Below are 24,982 nucleotides of genomic sequence, written 5' to 3'. Positions count from 1 at the left end.
GCTGCGTTGCATTGCGTTCAGTTTCATTCTGTGAGTTCGACAGCTACTTGACTAAATGTTGTATTTTCGCCTTACGCGACTTGTTTCTTTGTCAACAGACATGCCTCAAGTTTAGTCTCAAGTAGGGTCAGGCCAGATCACTCCAGGACTCTGGTGGACGAAGAGGACTTTAATAACAGACGGACAAGTGACAGAATGTCATCTTTTTATCATCTTCAAGGCAGTTTAGTGAAAGTATAACAACTTCACTAGGACAAGGGAAGTACCAGTTTTTTCAATTCATTCTTTAAATTAGAAGTTGGGATAAAAGAGTACATCATACCATGTGAATGCATTCAGAAGTGAATATTATGTACATGTAGTTAGATTCGAGTACATGACTAATATTATAGTAAGAATAACGGACTGAGTAGGATACTTCGATCGGCGGCTTTCATACAAGCTCCATTGATTTGTCGCCGGTAGCACATAACTATACCCCTGAATATTATTATGTATTTTGCTCCCGGCCTTATCCCTTCCCCCGGCCTTTTTTCAAACCTCTCCCAAGCACTCGATCTGACACTAAATCTTCACGTATCCGGTCTCTGGCGGAACGAATTGAGGGACTGGGTGGCCGAGTGGTAACGCACTTGCGCTCGGAAGCGAGAGGTTGCGAGTTCGACCCTGGGTCAGGGCGTTAGCAATGCATGCAGTTCAAGTGCTAGCCTTTCCGATGAGACGAAAAACCGAGGTCCCTTCGTGTACACTACATTGGGGTGTGCACGTTAAAGATCCCACGATTGACAAAAGTGTCTTTCCTGGCAAAATTGTATTGGCATAGATAAAAATGTCCACCAAAATACCCGTGTGACTTGGAATAATAGGCCGTGAAAAGTAGGATATGCGTCGAAATGGCTGCGATCTGCTGGCCGATGTGAATGCGTGATGTATTGTGTAAAAAATTCCATCTCACACGGCATAAATAAATCCCTGCGCCTTGAATCCGTATGTTGAAATATGCGCGCGATAACAAGCTGCATAAAATAAAATAAAAAATTATATGTTATAAGATATGTTTGTAGGCTTACCATATGCATCAAATGTTCCCCAGTACTTTGAACTAATTCTGCTTTATTCTAGCTATACATACAGATTAATATGCTTAGAGTTGTAGCCTATCTAAAGCACCCCCAACCATGGCAGCTGGACTCTGGCAGAGAAGTGAAAGTCAAGGCAGATGGTCAAGGACTACTACCAATGTATTTTAAGCATTGTATCACATATCTTTAAGATTTGTACCTTCTAGTTCTAGTATAAGTAAGTTATCAGATAGTTTTCTGATGTCAAGTAAAAGCTACACCAGTGAGCTGAGAGGTTTTACACTTGGTTGTGTCCCTGAGGTTGCAGTTTGTGTGAAGATACTGTTATAGTATAACCTAATTGGTTTTCACTGTGTCAACGATAATAATTATATCTGCAGGTTCATAATATGTATATTTCCGTGTGCAACTTCTTGTAATGTATTTATAGACTCGCATCTTTCATGTGTTGATACTTTTTTTGTTTTAAAGTCAAGTGAATGTCATACCAGTGGGCAGAACCAGTAAAAATTCGTTGTTTCTTTTGATTTGAAAAAAACTGTGGATGCTGTTATCATGTACTTGTTTATTTGTCCAAATACACACACGCACACACACGCGCACGCACACCCGCACGCACATTTGCACGCACGCACGCACGCACGCACGCACACACACACACACACACACACACACACACACACACACACACACACACACAAAGACACACACACACACAAACACACACACACAAACACACACACACACGAAGAGTATCTTCGCTTAATTCAGTAGAAGGAACAATCTAACTTTTCAATCAAGACAAAATAAAAGACATCAAAATACATTTTATTATTGCACACACTAACAGACATTTAACTTGCTCAAGGCCAAAAGATGAGTAGGCTAGGCGAGCGCAAAATATATTTAATAAAAAAACCCACTACTTTATTGTGGAGGGGATTTAAAAGAAAAGAGTTGCATTGATAATTTTGACTGAGACAGTTTTAAAATGATGAGTAGTCAAGGTCGAACAACAGCATGTGAGCCTGTACATTTCACACTGCAAATAATCATCAGCTGAATTTAAGTTGAATCATTGCAGCGTTTATGACCAAACACAAGCACACCCACAGACACACAGGTAAACACACAAACACACGCACGCTCGCACACAAGCACTCACCCACGCACGCACACACACACACACACACACACACACACCCACACACACACACACTGACACACTGTGCATGTTAACTGAGCATGACTACATGAGCATGACCAAACACAAGCGCACCCACAGACTCACAGGCACACACACACGCACGCACACAAGCACGCACGCACGCCCACACACACACACACGCACTGTGCATGTTAACTGAGCATGACAACAAAGAAAGACATGACGCGGAAGGAAATCGCCGCGTTGATCTCGAGGACAAAGCTCACCACATCACTGAGTGAACTATTGCCAACAGAATTATACTAATAATAAAGTCCATATTCAGTTTTCGTTTGGCGCGTGTATAAGAAAAATCAGTCTGAAGGTTTGATCTTGATATACCGGTACATACGTGTAAACCAACATGACAGATAAAAGAATAAACAAGTCGCGTAAGGCGAAAATACAACATTTAGTCAAGTAGCTGTCGAACTCACAGAATGAAACTGAACGCAATGCAACGCAGCAATACTCGTAGCATCGCCAGTCCACCGCTCATGGCAAAGGCAGTGAAATTGACAAGAAGAGCGGGGTAGTAGTTGCGCTAAGAAGGATAGCACGCTTTTCTGTACCTCTCTTTGTTTTAACTTTCTGAGCGTGTTTTTAATCCAAACATATCATATCTATATGTTTTTGGTATCAGGAACCGACAAGGAATAAGATGAAAGTGTTTTTAAATTGATTTCGAAAATTTAATTTTGATCATAATTTTTATATTTTTAATTTTCAGAGCTTGTTTTTAATCCAAATACAACATATTTATATGTTTTTGGAATCAGAAAATGATGGAGAATAAGATGAACGTAAATTTGGATCGTTTTATAAAAAAATTTTTTTTACAATTTTCTGATTTTTAATGACCAAAGTCATTAATTAATTTTTAAGCCACCAAGCTGAAATGCAATACCGAAGTCCGCGCTTCGTCGGAGATTACTTGACTAAAATTTCAACCAATTTGGTTGAAAAATGAGAGCGTGACAGTGCTGCCTCAACTTTCACGAAAAGCCGGATATGACGTCATCAAAGACATTTATCAAAAAAATGAAAAAAACGTCTGAGGATATCATACCCAGGAACTCTCATGTCAAATTTCATAAAGATCGGTCCAGTAGTTTAGTCTGAATCGCTTGAAAAACTTGACTAAATGTAAAAAGAATATACTTTGCACATAAGAATAATACACACAGGCATACACGACACGCATTTGCTCACACTCACATAAGGAAACGTATTATCCATCAAATGGAACAACTAGATTTAAAACAGGAACGTAACTGACGTAAATGAAACTAAGACTTGATTAACCTTCGCCAGTCGGGTTATCGACTACACACGGAAGACATCGTGGGGCCGTGCGGACCAATGCTTCTCAAAGATGCACGCTTTTTCTTCTTTGAGAAACAAAGGTCCGCACGGCCCCACGATGTTTGTAGTCTAAATTTGACTTTACAAAAAAAATTACTTCTCGCTGAAATTTTAGGACATAAGAGTTTTATTGGTGCCTGAGGCATTCATAAAAGCTCATTAAATTTTTTTTCAATTAAACACCCTTCTGGGTCCACACGGACCCACGACCCCCGGCGAAGGTTAAACGACAATCATACAACAACAAAGGTATATGACATCCTTGTGACAACGAAGAATTGGAAAAAAATTATATCATCAGAGTATTAAAATGCATTTTTAGATCAAATAGATTTTACAGAGCGTCAGCTTTCGAAAAGGAACAATAAAGCAAAACGATTAAAAATTGTAGAATAGACATTTCAAAAGACACACAAGCTCTCCTGCTTGGCTGAAGCTATAGCTAATTTAAAAATGGCAAAAACACAGGCATGCACGCATTGTGCTCAAACACACTTGATTTCAAACAGGAACATATAATACATCAGAGTCAGTGACGAAAATAATACTTAGACATGATTAAACGAAGTTATAAAACGACTTTTTTTTGGTTTAAAGATATCATCTGAGTATCAAAATGCATTTCTAATGACATATTTGTTAGAGAGCTTCAGCTTTTTAAAAGGAACAATCCAGCAAAATGATTGATAATAGTCAAATAGAAATTTCAAAAGACACACAATCTCTCAAAATTTGCTGACAACTATAGCTTATTTAAAAATGCACAGGCGTGCGCGCATGTACTCACCAATAATATATTTAAAACAGAAAATAATACTTTAAACTAGGGAAAATGACACGATCGAAGTCATAATTAAACCGCAATTATTCAACGAGGACTTTAAAAAGATACCATCTGAGTATCAAAATGCATTTCAAAATAACATATGCTTTACATAACTTAAGCTTTTGTAAATGAAGAGGGTTGGCCACCTAAGTAGTTTGTACTAAATAGTTGATTAAAGCGTTCGCAGAGAAATGAAGTTACCAGTGAAATATCATGTTCTAGGCAAGAGCTCATTCCAACTAATCCTGAGATTCTAAGCGTCCAAGGCTTCAGCTTAGTTTCGGTTCGGCAGTCGCAACGTACACATTGAAGAAAGTCACGAATTTCATATCTGCTTGACTATGTTGGTTGTTCCTGATGTATTCCGAGGTCACGTCATCACGGCGCACGGCTGTTTACAGGGGCTCTCCCTTCCCTGGAGGTCGTCGTCATGCCCTTCATCCTAGGGATTAGACTGTCGACCAAGCGTGGAGTAGACCATGTCTCCCTCAGTGCCACCCGTCAGCCCCAGCATGTCAAAATAGTCGGGTATATGATCCGGGCGCGCGTGCCCATCGTCTCCGGTTGAGTCGACCTTGTCCCCCTCAGCGCTTCCAGTCGGCCCCTGTGTGTTAACGTAGGGTAGAGGGTCCAGGTGCGCGTGTCCGTCGTCTTCGGTTGTGTTGACTCTGTTTCCCTCAGCGTTATCTGTCAGCTCTAGCATGTCATCGTAGTCGGGTATATGATCCAGGTGCGCGTGCCCGTCGTCTCCGGGTGAGTTGACCCTGTCTCCCTCAGCGTTGTCTGTCAGCTCCATTCTGTTAACGTAGTCCGACAGAGAATTCCCGCACTCTTGCTTATTTTGTCCAGGTGAGCTGAGGTTGTTGCGAGAGAGGGAGATCTCAGCCGTGACGTCACGCTCTGGCAGGGAGGAGGCGCGGCTCAGTTGGTGACTGTCACTAGGAAGGCTGCTTTCATCATTATTAATGCGGGGCCCCTGTAAGGAGTGAACACTTTGATCAATATCCTCATCAATTCCAGTTTTATGAAACAATTTCAAGACGGGCCGGGTCTATAAGAAGTAGAAGTACCCTTAAGCCCCTCAAAGGCTTGAACAAATAAGTTGAAATACAGAATAAAAGCAAGTGAAGGTTAAAATAGGGAGAGGGGGTGGAGAAGGGGTAGACTTAATACCTAATCTCGCAAATGTTGATATTGTTATCCCCTTTCCCTCTTGTTTTTCAAGTAAAGGTGAACAGAAATTGTGAAAGCAGCTTGATCAACAACAACAAAAGAACAAGTCGCGTAAGGCGAAAATACAACATTTAGTCAAGTAGCTGTCGAACTCACAGAATGAAACTGAACGCAATGCAACGCAGCAAGACCGTATACTCGTAGTCCACCGCTCACGGCATAGGCAGTGAAATTGACAAGAAGAGCGGGGTAGTAGTTGCGCTGGGAAGGATAGCACGCTTTTCTGTACCTCTCTTCGTTTTAACTTTCTGAGCGTGTTTTTAATCCAAACATATCATATCTATATGTTTTTGGAATCAGGAACCGACAAGGAATAAGATGAAAGTGTTTTTAAATTGATTTGGAAAATTTAATTTTGATAATAATTTTTATATATTTAATTTTCAGAGCTTGTTTTTAATCCGAATATAACATATTTATATGTTTTTGGAATCAGCAAATGATGGAGAATAAGATAAACGTAAATTTGGATCGTTTTATAAAAAATTTTTTTTTTACAATTTTCAGATTTTTAATGACCAAAGTCATTGATTAATTTTTAAGCCACCACGCTGAAATGCAATACCGAAGTCCGGGCTTCGTCGAACATTACCCGACCAAAATTTCAACTAGTTTGGTTGAAAAATGAGGGCGTGACAGTGCCGCCTCAACTTTCACGAAAAGCCGGATATGACGTCATCAAAGACATTTATCAAAAAAATGAAAAAAACGTCTGAGGATATCATACCCAGGAACTCTCATGTCAAATTTCATAAAGATCGGTCCAGTAGTTTAGTCTGAATCGCTCTACACACACACACACACGCACAGACAGACAGACACACACACACACATTCACCGCGACCCTCGTCTTGATTCCCCCTCTATGTTAAAACATTTAGTCAAAACTTGACTAAATGTAAAAACAGAAGAACTATCTAGCAGACAGCCTATTTTTAAAGCAGCGGCAGCAGGATTATATATGTACAGGCATTCATGTTTTAAAAGAACTAACCTGTGGAGCGTCGGTGATTTCCTCATAGATGTCTGACCCTTCCGCATTTGGGGACGGCACGTATTGCACGCGGTGTCGCTCACTGGGGAAAAAAATATCCCTCCAATAAAATTATTGACAAGTTCCGGTACATGTACTTACATTAGGGGCGCAATTTTCATAAAACCGTCAATCCCCACGGCTTATTAAATTAACGATACAGAACTAGATTAATCAATGGACGCCATCGTTCAATGGAGGCCAAAGAAAACCTTCACAATGGACGCGATTTTTGTTTCACAGGAAGCTGTGACAGTTAGTTTATATGTAATGTAAGACCCAGCGGACGTTTCCAGCCCTTCGTGTAATTCTTGTCCACTTTCATCTTATAAGGATAAGGATAAGATTGTATATGTTCCAGAGGAAATTCGGTCTGCTTTCTCACTGGCGAAAGCGAGCTGCCATACAGTATACGGCGCTTTAATTTTTTTTATTTGTTTAATTTTTTTCAACCTGCATGCGTGTATTCAAGTGACAAACGTAGAGCTAATAACGAGATTGCCTTGTATCATCAGTCTGCAGTAGTGTGTGTCCGTTGTAAGCGCACCAATGGAACATAAGAAATTATATTTGTTGTTGCGAGAGAAAAAGGTTGACAAGTGACAAGCATTTGAAAACATGTAGGAACGTCGCGAAGCAACGTTGCCTATATTTCTTCAAAATGGAAGAGGAGTAAAATAAGTCAGCAGTTTTGTTGGTTATCCCGAGGCAAATCAAACCATGCAGTGATCAATCGTTTAGCCCAACGAGCAGTTAAGACCAGTATGAAGCATGCCAAACGGTGCCTGTTCGTTTCTTTTTGTTTGTTTTTCTTTTTAACTCAAGTGAGACGTGTCTCTTTTCTGCTAGCGTCCAGACACATTCTCATTTTTGGAGTTAAAAAGACACCTGGAAATATGTGTTTGTGTCCTAGTTTATGTGAACAATTAAATTTTCTTTTCTATGTGACAAGGGAGGCTACCGCTCCTTTCACAGCAGACTCTGCACCCGAGTTGTTGGCCTTTAGGTCAACACCTCTGGATTGTGGAATTCTGTTTGTGATGGGGTCTGGTGGTTTCCGATTGTCCGTATGTTCATGGAAACCTTCGGGTTTGCATAACAGTTTGTATAGGGCTAATTTCTTAGCCCTAACATCTTCAATCCTGTTTGATTGCACTTCGCCTCCCGAGGTGATCGTAGTGTTTCGGCACTCGGTTACATCTATTATAATAGATATAAGCTATCTGCCCAGTCACAGGCGTTTGATGGACGATCTCTAACCTAGCAGATCTTTATGTTCTAATTTATCTGATACATATACTCACAAGCGTGCCTTGAGCTTGCGGTTTTTGATAAAGAGTACGATGACGAGGAAGAGGAGGAGAATGATGAGACCCAACACACCGCCACCGACTGCAATCCCCAGCTCCCTGGGCAGGCCGGGCGTTACAGTTATACCTTGTGTAAAAACTGACGAAGATTTCAATTAGCACGAACATGCCAAGGATGCAGGAAATACAACTTTATAACTTCAACTGACAATTGCAATCTAAAAACAAAGTATTACAAGAACATTGGTTGATTAAAATCAACATGGCCGAAGCAATGTTTTCATAAAAGAAGCGGTATTGTACGGACACATGTTGAATTTGGGTTACATGTGTTGCAGAGTATTTGAAAATCCGTAGGCATAAAAACATGCAAAGAAGAGTGATAGGTCCCTGTTGTGAATATAGTCAAGTGGATAAATTGATTACTTATAGGCTAGGCAGATTTCATCAGATTTCACCTCCTGTGTGAACAAATTGCTATAAAATTTATTTCACCTTTTTTGTACTCTACATGCATCCATTGATCAGGTAAAACCGAGTTGGCCAACGTTTTCCCATGCAAACTATATTTTTGAAGCTTTTAAAGAATGATGACAACTGCGCAATAACGGTATTCCGAATATGCTCCGTCCCTCACCTCTCACGTCTATAACATGTCTTATTTTAAGGGATGTGCCATATGTCACTCATATAGTATGTAAGAAAAGCACATTCAGTTGATAAATAGGTTCAATTGCATTTATTTAGCGCGAAATAACGTAGCCGAAGCTCAAATCTAGCGCATTTGGTGTGGTTTCACAGGGCGCGTCTCCCGGGTCGCGTTTGACAGGTATGTGAGTTGACAATTACTGTGCTGATATTCTCCCTCCTTTACCCGTTACTGTTGCATTACACATGTGAACATGCACACGCACACTCTATTCAACATGACCTCGTACTTACGCTAAAGCCCGTCTTCATCGTCTGATGTACCAACACAGGCAACCTCGGTCACAGTGTTGGCACAGCTCTCCCCTCTGCACTCTCTACAGCCAGACGTACACACCGTGTTTTCGGCATGAACATCTTGCTGTTCGACACTCTGTCTTGCAATTGCATCGGATGACATCGAGTAGATCACCAGGAGCAGCAGCAATGTCAATGAGAATAGGAAGCATGGCGCCTTGAACAATCTCCCATCCCCAGTCCATCGGATCCAGGAGAACTGTTCTTGATGCAAGTGCATCCATTCTTGCACCTGGAAGTATGTTCTCATGGAATGGAATTTAGCTGCTGCTGATGTAGGTGGGAGTTTGCAGGGCTGAAACGATGAGGTACATGTAGAGACTTTCTGCATGTACTTGATGTAGCGGAGGAAGTTCAAAGTGTCTCTTTCCTTCCCCCCATAGAGTTCTACAAAGGCCCTTTCTCCTGCTCCTATCAGCTCATCAGTGTGTAACCGAGTGCCGAAACACTACGATCACCTCGGGTGCAGAGTCTGCTGTGAAAGGAGCGGAAGCCTCCCCTGTCACAATCGCCCCCGTTTGAATGAACTTCGTCCCGAAGTTCCGAACCGGGGGACCACTGTCCATCCCAAGTTCGCAGAATGGGAACAGCACGAAAATGTTCAGTGGTCATATTATGCCATTACCTGAACATATCATGCCCAGTCCCATCCCGGCTCGCAAGCACCAGATGTAACCGAGTGCCGAAACACTACGATCACCTCGGGAGGCGAAGTGCAATCAAACAGGATTGAAAATGTTAGGGCTAATTTCTTAGCCCTATAAAAACTGTTATGCAAACCCGAAGGTTTCCATGAACATACAGACAATCGGAAACCACCAGACCCCATCACAAACAGAATTCTACAATACACCGGTGTTGACTTTTAAAGGCCAACAACTCGGGTGCAGAGTCTGCTGTGAAAGGAGCGGTAGCCTCCCCTGTCACAAGTGTCTCTGCAAGGACTGGCGCTGAAGACATGGGCCTGCTGCACGAACACTGTTGACTGGGTCAATTTCGTTAAACACATTGGTTTTCCAATCCCGAATGGACTGCTAATTGTATCGCATCCACCAAAGGCGAGCGCAAACAGGATGTTCTCACAAACTTGAGATCCAAGAACAGTCTGGACTTTTCTGATGTCCCACACTTTTGCAGCTGATTTTGCTGTCGATGATCTCACTGATGTGAAGAAGACGGGGCAGTGATCTGGCGTAAGATGGTACAACAGAAGGATGAGCAGATCGGTGTCCTCGCCAACCAGAATCACGTTTCCCTTCCTTGCCAATTCCAGAGAAGTCTTTACGGCGAGCCTATCAGCATCAGCAGTTGTATGGACAGTGTCAAAGCCGTGCTGTGAAAAACGGGAACTAAGGAGGTTGATGAACCGCTGTTTGTTGTTTGGATTCGTCAGGAAGCGCTCCTTTGGTTCGCACAGGACCATGTCACCCTCAAAAGTGATGGCACATGCTGTATTGGCTCTGCTTGTTCTTCGCAAATGGGCTGCATCTTTGGTGGTAGGTCCGCAGCTGTATCCATCAAAAACAACAGTTCCTTTGCCAAAATGACGAATGAGAAAGTCTGCGTAACTCGGAGTAAGCTGGTTGTATGTTGAACCACGGCACCAGGGCAGAAGGTGCAACAGCAAGCCACCATCGATGACATATGTTACATCATCAGGAATAACACCATTTACCTGCTTTGTTGAAGTCCAGATGTAAGTTGCCAGTGCAGCCTTGGTACCTTGTCTTGGCAGACCACCCGAATCAAACAGCGATGCTGGGACACTGCACATCTCAAAGGCAAAGGCGTCCTCAAGACATCCGTTGGTGTTCTTCACAGTTGTCACTAGTCTCTGGAACAACAGCATGGAGTGAACATGTACTAGATCATCGTGCAGATTGGACGACTTGGCTTTCAGAGCCATGGTTACAGCTTGATCCTTCTTTTTAAAGGTGAAATCCACAACATTATTTCCGATCATGCTGCTCAGAATCTTGTTTTCTACGCCTTTTGCTTGTTCTGCATTCACAGTAGCTTCAGCTTCTTTTCCGCTTGAAATGGATCGGAGGGCTGTATCCACAGTGAAAGGGTTCCTATCAAGCAGATATCTCAAGATCAGCTGAATGTCTGTGTGATCTCGCTTCTGCCTTGCCACGCTCAACTCTTTGTGCTGCGTTTGTTGCTCGCTAGAATGGAATGCAACGTCTGTGACAGACTGCATTGCGTCGGGGATTTCTGCACAGGCAGGCATACTCAGTAGTAGGTGGGAGATCAATGCCATATGATTGGGCAGCATTCAGTTCAAATTTCCGTACCTCTGTGTAAGAACAGCTACAGCCAAGGTGGCTGAGGGTATCGATCAGAAACCGTGAACCGAATGATCGGTGCATTTGCACGCCAAGTGCAAACTGCAATGGTGCAATAACAGTGTTTGGCCTTCTGAGCTGAATGATTGCTTGTCCTATTGCACTGATATAATGTTAGGTAACCTTGAAAGAAATACATGTACGTATCCACTAACAAATGCACAGATTAATAAATAAACGCAACGTAAGTAGGTGAAGCTGAACATGGAAAAAAAACTTATTACCTAACAGTCACATGCACGATCCACGTTGTTCTCAATGGACATAATTTCACAAGGCACATAGACAAAGACTGAATCTGCAATCGCCTAACAATCATTATAATGCGAGCAGTGAAATGCGCCCCTGGGAAACAAACAAATATATCTATACATAGATGAGACCAATAAACTGCTTACGCCATGCTGATTAAGCTATCGTGTGATGTTATTGAATAGTTTCCTTGGGTAGCTTGTGAAAAACTGTCGCTCCGAAAACTAAAATAAAATGTACGATATTTCGGACTCATCGCATGGTTTTTTCCCGGCCAACTCGATTAGATGTGTGCAGGCACACTGAAATGAATCAACTGCACCTAAAATGAATTTTATAGCAATTACTTCGCACACATCCAAACGCTTCCCAGCCTATTATGTTTCACACCAGTTTTGCTGTTACAGAGAGGAGACGGTTTGGCGGTCATGGGTTGTAGGTTATGCAACTTTAAGAACAAGGCGCATGGTGCATGTTCTTGTGATCGTTTTTGATGAAAGCGTCATGAAGAGGGTGTTACAAATACAATGTAAATTTTGTTTTTGATGTTTGGTCTTCGTTGTGGTGGTTGTAAGATTGTGATGTGCTTAACCAACGAGATACAATGCTACTTGGGACATGGTAATAACTTTGGTTGCTGGTATAGACGATATGCTGTGCTGTGACGGTTTGAGATTGTTAAAACTTCTCTCGAAGAACAAAATGGGTTCGGTGGCCGTGGATTTGTCAGTCTGTCACATGTTGAAGGGCCCCATACGGGTTAAAAGAGATAAGCTACTGTCGTGTTTTTTTCCAAACCTAGTGCACTACCGTTCTCACGAGATAAGTTACTTCTGTTTTGTTCCGTTTTTTTCCAATTGACACCGTGTATGACAGATGAAACAGAAAAAGCCTGTTGTGAAAATGCACAAATTAGGAGGAAAAAAACGAAACAAAACAAAAGTAACTGATCTCATGAGAACGGCAAACAACGACACATGTTCACCGCCCTCAGCTTATTGAAGAAAGAGGGGTCGAGGACAACCCCTCAATAAATAGTGGAGCATAGTGCAATTTCATGTTGGCATCTTCTCCACTGAAAGCTATAACCCAAAGACTGAAGACCAAAGTGCTTTACCCCACTTCTGACCCGTATCACCCCCCTCCTGCTAGGTACACGTGCACTCAAGTTAACCTCTGCTTTGACCTGTGTGCCAGGAGTCGGATGGGAGAGAGAGAGAGAGAGAGAGAGAGAGAGAGAGAGCGAGAGAGAGAGAGAGAGCGAGAGCGATCGAGAGCGAGAGAGAGAGACACACACACACATAGACAGAGACAGACATAGAAAGACAGAAGCGGAGAGACTCAGAGGGAGACACAGACAAAGACATATATACATACAGACACAGAGAGAGAGAGAGAGAGAGAGAGAGAGAGAGAGAGAGAGAGAGAGAGAGAAAACTGTAACTTCTTCTAAGAGAGAGAGAGAGAGAGAGAGAGAGAGAAAGAGAGAGAGAGAGAGAGAGAGAGAGAGAGAGAGAGAGAGAGAGAGAGAGAGAGAGAGAGAGAGAGAGAGAGAGAGAGAGAAAACTGTAACTTTTTCTTCTTCTTCTTCTGCGTTCGTGGGCTGAAACTCCCACGTGCACTCGTGGTTTGCACGAGTGGAATTTTACGTGTATGGCCGTTTTTACCCCGCCATTTAGGCAGCCATACGCCGCTTTCGGAGGAAGCATGCTGGGTATTTTCGTGTTTCTATAACCCACCGTACTAAATCAATCAATATCAATATGAAGCTTATATAGCGCGTATTCCGTGGGTACAGTTCTACGCGCTTGTCGAAGAGTTGTCAACACAGGACTAACAAAGAAACTAACATCTACAGACGGACACGAACCCTATCACACACTAGCAAACCCTGGTAAACATACAACAAACAACTGTTTAACAACAATGTACACATCAATAGCTAGGTCCAAACAAAATAATATTAAGCACAAAGAAAACACCTCTCACAGAGCAGAGCACAAGAATGTCTTTGGGGGCACAACACATCACGTCGAACATGAAAGTCGCAGCCAGCTACGGGAAGAACTGAGTCTTCAACCTACTCTTGAACGCGTCAAGAGAGGGGCTCTGGCGAAGCTCAAGCGGCAGGGAGTTCCAGACGGAGGGGCCCGCGGAGGGGAATGCACGCTGACCAGCAGATGCGAGTTTCGAGCGAGGGATGTGGAGGCGGAGAGGGTCAGCAGCAGAACGAAGAAGACGGTCGGAGGGCTGGGTGTACAGGTCCAGGGAGGATTGAAGGTACTCGGGAGCAGAGTCGTTGAGACAATTGTAGATCAGAGTGGACAGTTTGTAGGAGATTCGGGTGTTGACAGGGAGCCAATGCAAGGAGCGAAGTAGGGGGGTGATGTGGTCTCGCTTCGTCTTATTCAACGTCAGCCTGGCAGCAGCGTTCTGGACTCGTTGTAGGCCATGAATGGATGAGGCGAGGAGGCCAGCCAGAAGGGAGTTGCAGTAGTCCAGACGACTGAAGATGAGGGAGACAACCAGCCTGACACAGGCGTCGTGGGTGAGGTAGCGACGGATGGAGGCGATGCGTCGCAGGTGGAAAAAGCAGGTCTTTATGATGAAGGAGATGTGTGTCTGCATGGAGAGAGTAGAGTCGAGAAAGACGCCAAGGCTCTTGACAGCAGGGGAGAATGGAACAGTCGCGTCATCCAGCTGGAGGTCGGTCACAGTGAGGGAAGCAATCTTCTGTCGTGTTCCAACGAGAAGGGCCTCCGTCTTCTCACCGTTCAGCTTCAACTTGTTCTCAGTCATCCAGTTCTTGATATCAGTGAAACAACTGGAGATGGATCCCAGGAGATGGTCAACGTCCTCCGGCTTGGCGCTGTTCTGGAGCTGCGTGTCATCGGCAAAGGAGTTGTAGTTCAAGCCGTGGCGTTCGATGACCAGGGAGAGGGGTTGGGTGTACAGGGTGAAAAGGACAGGGCCGAGGACAGACCCTTGTGGGACGCCGAAGCGGACAGGGACAGGCTGAGAAGAGAACGAATCAGTGGTGACAGTCTGAGGGCGGTTCTGGAGGTAGTTCCGGAACCAAGAGAGGGCGGTGTCGTGAATGCCGAACGTTGAACTGAGGCGATCGACGAGTAGCTGGTGGTCGATCGTGTCGAAGGCCGCGGAAAGGTCCAGCAGCACAAGGGCAGAGACGAGACCGCTATCTGTTGCGTTCAGGAGGTCCGTGGTGATTCGCAGGAGCGCCGTCTCGGTGCTGTGGTGAGGGCGGTACGCTGACTGGTACACTGGCATCAGCGAGTTCCGAGACAGGTGGGCGCTCAACTGCTCCAGGATGATACGCTCCAGAAGCTTGGAGAGGAAGGGCAGGTTGGACACAGGACGGTAGTTCTTCAACTCGTTGACGTCAAGGTCGGGCTTCTTGATGAGTGGGCGGACAACGGCAGACTTGAAGCAGTCGGGAACAACGCCTGTGGCCAGGGAGATGTTGATGATACGGCCTGACTGACTATTAGGGTTTAACGTCCTCTTAGACCAACTGGTCTATATTGGGACAGGTATTGGTAATACGTTGAAGATATGGTGTGATACTTTGATTCGAACAAGCCCGCTGTGGCTGTCTTCTTCGACACACCAGCATTGGGTTTGTCTCGTCAAAGTATCGAAATACGATCATGATAATCGGAGACGAGAGATGATGCATGCGTGTCTTCGTGTTTTCCAAGCCCTGAGACTTTCGCTGTGAACGTGGGATCTTTTTCGTGCGCATGTGTGCACACGGGGGTGTTCGGACACCGAAGAGAGTCTGCACAAAGTTGACTCCGAGAAATAAATCTCTCGCCGAACGTGGGGATCGAACCCACGCTGATAGCGACCAACTGGCTACAAAGCCAGCTCGCTACCAACTGAGCTACGTCCCCGCCCGTTTGTATGGGTATCGTGTCAAAAAACGCCACATTTTAGCAATGACTTAGTGGATTGCTTTGAAACTTTCGATTTCGAGCGGCGTTCCGTTTTTGACCGCTCTTGCGATCGACACCTGCATCAGCATTAAAAATTACAAAACACCATGACAAATCATTATCGACGATCGCGAATCTGCTTATATCAATAATACATTACAAAAAGCTCTAAATATGTAAAAAAAAAAAAAAATCAAAAAAAAATCGGTTTCCTTGCCAGACAAGGAAACTCAAGGCATCCTGTCAGGGAGAGAATGAGCCGAACTCATTTTGACCTGAGTTCAGGATGAACTGAACACTATATATATAACGTTTATTTACACGACTTGGCCATCCAGTTTTCGGACTTAGCTACAGAGAGGGAATTTCTCAAACATGAAATAAATATCTCCTTTCAAATTAGGAAATGCATTTTTAATTAGTGTTCGGAAGTACAAGTAGGACTTTTGCAAGTCGTCACTACCCATTGTGCAGCCCATACTCCTACGCAATTGCATCCTTAGTAAGGGAACATATAGTTTCCACCCACATCGTCATGGGGTTAGCTGTTGGTTTGAAGTTCTACACACAAACATAAATTAAAAAGATGGCATGGTTAAACCAATAAAATCATTAAAGAGATTAGAGTTCGTCAGTTTATGATGTTTTTTCTCGCATGAAATTAAGACTCATGCATGTATGAACATGAACAAATATTTAATTTCCTGGTCGCATTTCCAGTTTCCGTGTAAATTCATTTAAATAGTATTGAAAAGTTGAAAAGGAAACCGCTCCTTTGCCAAATTCAGTGATCTTTGTACATGTATGTATGACGCAGGCCAACATGCACACATGACTGTGCTAAAATGTCGCAAGGACACAAACTGCAACGCCTACACACACACACACACACACACACACACACACAAGCACGCACGCACGCACGCACGCACGCACGCACGCACGCACGCACGCACGCACACACGCACGCACACACACACATCCAAACACAGGCGTCTGCATTATGTTAGTATCACAAATATAAAATGTAGCATTTTTATTTTTATATTTTTTTATATTTTGTGTGTGTGTGATACACCACACCTGAGTTTCTCGTTGAGATAATAAAGTGTTCTATGTCTCTGTCTATGTCTATCTCTCTCTCACTCTCTCTCGCTAGAGCCTGAGCTTGCCCGTTCCATAATTATGTTTTCTGCATAATCGATCACTGTCATCCAGTCTTCATGAATAAAACACAAAAGGGAACGAAGCGTTTACATCTATATATATATATATATACATGCACCAAGCAACATCCTAACAAATCATCCTCACTGATACGAAAAGAAGCGCTCAACGTGCTGCAACAACCAACGATTCTATCCGTTCATATCAAATATACCCTGTAAGTATGCAGTGGTATCCAACTATTTTACCTGTTTTCTCTTTCTTTGTGTATCTTATTCTCAGTGTGAAACAAAACCTCGTATTGTATTTGTAGTAGACTTACTGGACGATTCTCCTTCGCAAAGTCCTTCACGATGTTCGTGATCATCATCCTCGCCATCACCACCTTCGTCTCGATCGCCATCACCGTTGTGACTAGCATCGTCTTCATCATCACCATGTTGCCCTCTTCGTGAACCATGAGGTTTGCGGTGTTTGTCTGTCTTTCTTGACGTGCCCTCAGTAGTCGATGTATCTTGTTCGTCCGGCTGTTTGGTTAGAAAAAGGTCGCCCTCTCCATCAACATATGTCCCTTCATGATTGCTGGCACCATGGCTAGTGTTGTTTTGGTAGTCTGGAGTGATCTCAGTGGTGTTCATGTTCGTACTGCTGGTGGTTTGTGATGAAGGAGGAAGAGCATTGTCTTCCTTGCTCTTATTTGTGTGTCCCGTGGTTCGCTGATCTTTAACATTCATGCTACTGCCGTCGTGGTCTTCTGAAGTGCTATTAATGTTATTAATGCTATTTATGTTATTAATGCTGGTGTCTTTCTCTGAAGAAGTAAGTAACTTGTGTTCCTTGTTGTCGCTACTAGGTCAAATGGTTTCCTGATTTGAAATACTCCTGCAGGGATTGTGTGAAGAAATGTAGAATAATGCGATCCAGAGGCTGCTACTGCTGTTGCTTTTTGTTTTGTAAACAGGGTCGATGCACACGATTTTTACCAACAAAAGTTAGAGGAATAGACGTGATCGATATTCCATTGATATTTGAATGTCACAAACACCAGTGATGCTCAACGATAAACTGATCTCAATTTCAAAGGCCTTTTTCGCCGGTCCCCAGTAGCCCATGAAATGATATGCAGGGATGAAGGTGCAGTTTTTACCCGGTTACCCGGTAGTGGAATGCATGTATATAAAACTGAGAACTTAACTCGCAAAGCGCGTCGACCATTGGCTGACACTACGGGGCATACTTCCGTATATGACTTTTTTCTCACGATAGTAACAGTCCAGTCCAAAAATGATAGTTCAAAGTATCAACTCTGTAAGCATGTAGCTGTCGGAAAGTCAATAGCTAGCGACTGTCAACCGTCAGTAAGCATACATCTAGACGAAACCCTGGATTATACTCGTTTATGTATGAAAGCCTACAGTAATACATCCTTCTTATGTTCTTCACTACAACCCATGTTTAGCCACCCCCTCCCTATCACTTCATGTTAAGAATCCCTTATACTATCAGACCTGATCTTCTAAGATTTTGGAGGTCTTATTAGGGGTTTCAACTACAAAGCACAAAGATGTGAATCACGAAGTGAAAAACAACGGCTCTTTGTGTTCTGGTCTCGCTCACTGGTCTGTGTTTATTTTCTTCCTCGTGAGCATCTACACGATCATGAAGAATCGTTGAGTGTGGTCATATTCATCAACAGCAGTGCATAACCTGGCAAAAAGAGTGAGCCTACTGCTGTCGCGTATCCAGCTGTTGCGCCCTCTCGTTTTCAGCAAAAAACTTATTACATCCAAAAACATTATGTACCTCATCATGATAACCTTTTGTAAAACAAAATGAGCACAAACTCACAGGAACATCGTGTCAGTGTAACAGCGTAAGTTTACTTCGCCGCAAATAATAAAAAAATAAGAAAAAATAAAATAAACGCAAGTAAGGAAAGTAAGAATTATGACTAAGCATGTCCTAACAAAATTGTGTTTCTGATTCCCAGACCGACCCTATTTTTTACCTCCCGACCCCAGAACTTTTTTTATTGACCAATCAAAAAAATAAAAAGAAAGAAGAAGAGAAAGAAAGAAAAAAAGAACAAAAGAAAGGAAGAAAGAAAAATGACAAAACTTGTTTTTGCAGACTTTAAAAGAAAAGCTACTCTTGCACGAAATTCAGGGAACACAGCTCCCTAGAGTTACAGCCAGTAAAAAGGCACATGCGGCCGTGTAACAAAAATTCAGACTTTAATCCCTACAAAAAATAAATACCGACCTACAGACCCTTCTTTTTTAGGCCTTAATTGTCATCGGAATCAAACTTCTTTTTTGCTCTCTGGAAAGCTTCTTGTACCGGTGACTCTAGGTCTAGATAGTAATATCCTTAGCAAACATCCTCATACAAACGGTAGCATTCAGTGTGTAGCAATAATGAACGAGCTCTACCTGTTTATATCAAATATATACCCTGTGAAGGTGTAGTGGTATACAACGATTTTATTATTTTTACTAAAACTTAGGCCTTTCTTCTGATGTTTGTGTTTGAATCGTAATCTTTTTTTCTTTTTTCTTTTTCTCAACACGTTTTTAATTCTTTTTGGTACATGAATCGTAATCTTAGTGCGTAACAAAACTTCGTAAAGAATTTGCAGTACACCAACAAAACTTACTGGACGTTCCTTCTTCGCAGAGTCCTTTGCGATGTCCGTGCTCATTATCATCGTCACCGCCACTTTTGTCTTGATCGCCATCATCGTTGTGACTAGCATCGTCTTCATCACCACCCCGGTTTTTGCTGCCTTTGCCTTTCCTTCTGGACGTTCCCTCAGTAGTCGGTGTCTCTTCTTCACCCGGCAGTCTAATCACAATGTCGCCCTCTTTATGAATTTCAAATGTCCCTCCAGTCTTGCTGGCACCATGGTTAAGGCTGTCGCGGTTCTCTTCTGGCGTGATCGCGGTGGTCGCGTCATCGTTGTGACTAGCATCGTCTTCAACACCACCACGGTTTCTGGTCGTTTCCTCAGCAGTCGGTGTCTCTTCGCCACCCGGCAGACTAATCACAATGTCGCCCTTTTCATGAAGTTCAAATGTCCCTCCAGTCTTGCTGGCACCATGGTTAAGGCTGTCGCGGTCCTCTTCTGGCGTGATCTCGGTGGTCGCGGCGCGTTCAGTGTTCGTGTCTTCACGGGATGAAGTAGCAACCTTGTCTTCTTGGCTCCTACTTCCAGGTGCCATAGTTTGCCCGTGGTCTTTGGACAAGGTATGGCTATGAGTGTTAGTGGTGGGGGTGTCCATCCGAGAAGGAGTAAGAAACTGGTTGTTCTGCGTTTTATTTGGTTTGCTAATCTTGAATACTCCTGTGAAGAAATGCTGAAATATGTGATGTACTACTGTTGCCTTTTCGTTCTACACACGGTCGATACACATTGTTTTATGCACTTGAAACACATTTGTGGATAAGGTATCGGTAGTCTAAGCTGCTGTGGTTAATGTTGCAGCGATGCCGCTTTCCGTAAAAAACAGTGATGCTCCGTAGTAATTTCTTTTCAGATTCAAAGGCCTTGTCACGGATCTCTAGTCCCCGGCCAGTATAATGACAGCTGTATGAACAGACAACTAACGAAGAACTTCATTGGCTGACACTGCGTGTATCCTTCAACTCATGATATGGTCGTCGACCTTTCGTCCATTGCCACAAGTGAGCTCTGCACGTGACGCATGCGTTATCAGTGGCTACAATGTCAAAATTGCTCATTTGGCATGACCACTCGTCATGCTTCAGTGTAATCTCGTGAAACTCGGGGAATATTGAGCTCTCACCATGTCTTCCAAAACCCATAAAAGCGGATTGTTCGCCACAAAGAAATCAGACGACAATTCAGCGACGAAAGATGGCCCGATTGAGCAGAGAAGACCGCCAAATTGCATTGGGTCGTTTACAAGCAGGCCAAAGTCAAAGTGCAATCGCCAGGCACTTCCACGTGTCCCAGAGCACCATCAGTAGACTGTGGGTCAGGTTTCAAGCCACTGGCTCCGTTGCTGACTTGCCACGAGCGGGAAGACCAAGGGCGACAACTGCTGCTCACGACCGCTTCATACGGCTCCGCCACCTCCGGAATCGTTTCCTGTCGGCCTCATCTTCTGTCCAGGCTCTCCCCGGGTCACACCGATTATCGGATCAGACCGTGCGGAACCGCCTGCATGAAGCTGGTTTGAGAGCTCGCAGACCTCACAGAGGAGCTGTCCTCACCCGCCGCCATCGCCAGAACCGAGTGCAGGGGGGCAACCAGCACCTTCACTGGACCGTCCGGAATCACTGGAGACACGTGTGGTTCAGCGACGAGTCCTACTTCCTGCTCCAGCGACATGATGGTCGGAGGAGGGTCTACCGGAGAGTAAACGAACGTTACGCGCCCAACTGTGTGGATGAGGCACCCGTTCATGGTGGTGGAGGCGTCATGGTGTGGGGGGCGATCAATACCGCTGGAAGGAGCACCCTGGTGCACGTCCAAGGGCGCATAACTGCCCAGCGATACGTGGAGGAAATTCTGCGCCCACACGCCCTTCCTCTTCTGGCTGACCAGGATGCCATATTCCAGCAGGACAACGCTCGCCCGCACACAGCACGACTCACCACCCAGTTCCTCACCGACCACCATGTCCAGGTGCTTCCCTGGCCATCCATGTCGCCAGCCATGAACCCGATAGAACACCTCTGGGATGAATTGGACAGACGTGTGCGCAGGCGAGAAGAAGCGCCGGCAAATCACCGCGATCTATTGCAGGCACTTCAGGAGGAGTGGGACACCATCCCACAGCAAGATATCCGGCATCTGATCCAGTCCATGCCCAGAAGGTGCCGGGCAGTTGTTGCTGCTCAAGGCAGTCACACCCCCTACTGACTTGACAGCCTCGGCACCCAATCGTATTGATTGACTGATTGATTTGAAGATGCAAATGAACTGTGTGTGCATTCAACTGTGTCCATACCAAATTTCAAACAAATAATCTAAATATTGGATTTTCTGTTAATTTTTTCGAAAAATAAAACAAATTTGGCAAGTAGCAACTATGCGTTTCTTTTTTTGAACAGTATATTTCGTGAAACATGTCATCCATAGAAAAAACTGAAATAGCAAGTTACGTACGCACGTGTGTGTGTGTGTGTGTGTGTGTGTGTGTGTGTGTGTGTGTGTGTGTGTGTGTGTGTGTGTGTGTGCATGTGAGTGTATGCTTGGCGCTGGTGGACAATATTCACTTTTTTGGCCAAAAACGCAAGTTTTGGCCAAAAAAGACAAAGATTTGACCCAAAAAACCACACATTTGACCAAATAAAATAAATTTGGCTATAACTTTTTGGGGGGGCAAAACTTTCTATGTAAAAGTTTTGGTCAAAACTGTTTTTGTTAGCTAAAACGGGAGATTTGGTCTAACTTCTGCCATAAAAGATTTGGCCAAAAAAAGATTTGGCCAAACAAAAAAGATTTGGCCAAATCTTCACTTTTTTGGCCAAATCGTTTGTATTTGCTGGCGCTGGTGGACAATATTCACTTTTTTGGCCAAAACGCCGGTTTGGGTCAAAAAAGCAAAGTTTTGGCCAAAAAAGTATAGTTTTGCCCAAAAAACATTGTTTTGAATATTGTCCATCAGCGCCAAGGGGTACTCAAAGATTTGGCCAAAAAAGAAAGTTTTGGCCAAAACTTTTTTTTTTGGTCAAAACTTTCAACACGAAAGTTTTGGTCAAAACAATTCTTGACCAAAAAACAAACATTTGGCCAAAAAAGTGAAGATTTGGCCAAATGTTTTAGATTTGGCCAAATGTTTTAGATTTGGCCAAATATTTTTTTGGCCAAAGCTTTGCACACTTTTTTGGCCAAAAATGTACGTTTTTGGCCAAAAAAGTGTGTTTTAGGCCAAAAAAGTGAATATTGTCCACCAGCGCCAAGCATATGAGTGAGTGTGAGTGTGAGTGTGTGTGTGTGTGTGGTAGGATTTTAACTAAAGAACAGAAGCGCAGTGAGTATACTGGAAATTGATTGACGAAGATGATACAATTTTTAAACAGGTCAAAATGTTCACAAAAGAAACTCACCAGACGCAGGCTGACAGGAGAACGTCTCCTTCTCCTTGTTAGGAGTAGGACGTATGCGGGTTCCACTTCTTGGCTTTCCTTGCCGGCTGGAATTACGGCCAATGTTCAGTCCGTCCAGAATGTAGCTCAATTCCGAACCTAGGTTATTGTTAGATATCTCTGCTGAAGGAGATTCTGTTGACATCCCCATTTCTGGTGTGGTTGTCGCTGGCGTTGATGCAGTTGTCGCTGTCGTTGTTGTTGTCGGTGTTGTTGTCCCTTTTATTTTATTTTTCTTGTTTCCTGAAGTTGATCTTCTCAGTCAAAGGATTAATCGACCATATTCGCTTCAGAATAGGGTGAGGTGTTAAACCTAAAACGTCATGTAACTGCGGTGTCACAGTTACCGATTTAGGATTGCACACAATCTACACGTGGGTGTTACTGCCAGTAACACCACTGAAGTTCAGACCGTCACACACATGTACAGACAACTCTCCTCCTCTAATGGTGTCAGGCTTCTCTCTGGTCCCCAACATCTCCACACTAACGCGTTACTTTCTTCATCAAGATCCTACATGTAAATAACAAGGAATTTTTCTGCGCGAGTGATCGCAAAGCTGACTGACACACTGCATGCATTACTTCCTAATAAGTAATGTATACCGAGAAACAGCTGGCCCAGGGCAAAAGGCTTTTTCTCATTCTTTGAAAGTGTAACACGGAAACATTTGAGCGAGTGTATCTGGTTACACTTGATCACAAAACGTTGGGACCTCAGTCATTCTTTTCGATGGCCGCCGTGTTACAGTGTGTTGTTTTAAATCACCAGTAAAGAAACCATAGGATGGGGTAGTAATTACTCATAATGACTATTTCGAGCGACGAGATCACTTTCAGATGAGTACGAAAGTAGAAGTGTCGTACTCCTCCCCCTCCCATTCACCCCATCCCTAGCCTCCGTCTTTTCCCCCCTCTCAAAACTCGCTCAAAACCCAGAAATAATGCAATCAACAAAAGTCAATCAATCATCATCATCATCATCATCATCATCATCATCATCATCATCATCATCATCATCATCATCATCATCATCATCATCATCATCATCATCATCATCATCATCATCATCATCTATTTACTAACGTGCACCATCAACATGCATGCGCCACCATCATCAGCAGCATAATCAATACTACCATTGTCAGTAAAGTGCACCATCAACATGTGTCATCATCATCTTCATAATCTTCATCATCATCATCGTTGTCAGTAAAGGGCACCATCCCGTGTGCGAGATCAGCATCATCATACCCATTTGCATAGGGTGCATTCCTTAACACTACCAGTACCACAGACACTTACTAGACGTGGGCTGGCAGGAGAATCCCTCGTGGTCCGTGTTGTGATCATGCTGTCGACCATGCTCATCATGATCCTCGTGATCATCATGATCCCCATCACCATCATGAACGTCATAGGTGCCATCAGTGCTGCTTCCTGACCCGTTGGGTAAACGGATCTTAGCGGTTTCTTTACCTCCATCACCTCCGGAATCAATTCTTGTCCTTCCTCCACTGGCACTATTGCTGCTGTTGTTGTGTTGGTCGTGGTGATGGTGGTCGTGGTCGTCTGTTGTAGCATTGTTACTGTGTGTAGTGCCAGTGGTGGTGGGGGTGGGGGTTGTCCTTCTACGACCCGAACGATCCTGGTTGCGTCTCCGCGGCCACTGAGGTCGGCCACTGTTAGAATCAGGTGTGTTGATTCCATGCCCGTGACCATCGACACTGTCCGGAGTGCGTGCTGACCAGAAGTCTTGCTGCTTCTTGGTTGCTCGCCCGATGTTCAGTTTGTCCAGGATATTCGGGCCTGCGCTGGAGTCTGGAGAAAATCTACTTGTCGCCATGTTGGTTCTGCCTGATGTCAATAATTATGTAGTTTTTGGCTCACGTAAGTGTAGCCTATGCGATGATAAACTTTGTCTGTCTGTGCGTGCGTGCGTGCGTGTGTGTGTGTGTGTGTGTGTGATAGAAACTTTAACATTTCCGAGTCTATGGATTACGTCAGTCTCGGTCAAAAGTGTTCGACGTGTGTGATAGAAACTATTTGAAGACGTCACATTATGACGTAAGAGGGTTAGA

At 43.8% G+C, this 24,982-nt stretch overlaps 2 protein-coding genes across 3 annotated transcripts; both read right to left on the bottom strand.

Annotated features, from left to right (window-relative positions):
• Positions 1-1,889: 1,889 nt before the first annotated feature.
• LOC138958512 (uncharacterized) lies at positions 1,890-23,380 on the bottom strand. 2 transcript variants are annotated; one of them, XM_070329687.1, is made up of 4 exons: positions 22,863-23,380; positions 8,051-8,195; positions 6,708-6,789; positions 1,890-5,456 (listed from the first exon to the last, which is right to left on the bottom strand). In XM_070329687.1, the coding sequence occupies exons 1-4, from the start codon at positions 23,050-23,052 to the stop codon at positions 4,923-4,925; spliced, it is 951 nt and encodes a 316-aa protein (XP_070185788.1). In that variant the 5' UTR covers positions 23,053-23,380; the 3' UTR covers positions 1,890-4,922. The 2 variants fall into 2 exon arrangements, with proteins under 2 accessions (XP_070185788.1, XP_070185787.1); XM_070329686.1 differs by lacking the exon at positions 22,863-23,380 and adding an exon at positions 17,107-17,780.
• Positions 8,473-12,040, bottom strand: LOC138958511 (uncharacterized). Its single transcript, XM_070329685.1, has 2 exons — positions 9,762-12,040; positions 8,473-9,519 (listed from the first exon to the last, which is right to left on the bottom strand). The coding sequence occupies exon 1, from the start codon at positions 11,337-11,339 to the stop codon at positions 9,927-9,929; it is 1,413 nt and encodes a 470-aa protein (XP_070185786.1). The 5' UTR covers positions 11,340-12,040; the 3' UTR covers positions 8,473-9,519; positions 9,762-9,926.
• Positions 23,381-24,982: the final 1,602 nt, after the last annotated feature.

The sequence above is a fragment of the Littorina saxatilis genome, linkage group LG2 (assembly GCF_037325665.1).
Source record: "Littorina saxatilis isolate snail1 linkage group LG2, US_GU_Lsax_2.0, whole genome shotgun sequence".
Lineage (NCBI taxonomy): Eukaryota > Metazoa > Mollusca > Gastropoda > Littorinimorpha > Littorinidae > Littorina > Littorina saxatilis.
Note: the sequence above shows the minus strand (reverse complement) of the source record. Positions and strands in the feature narration are given on the sequence as shown.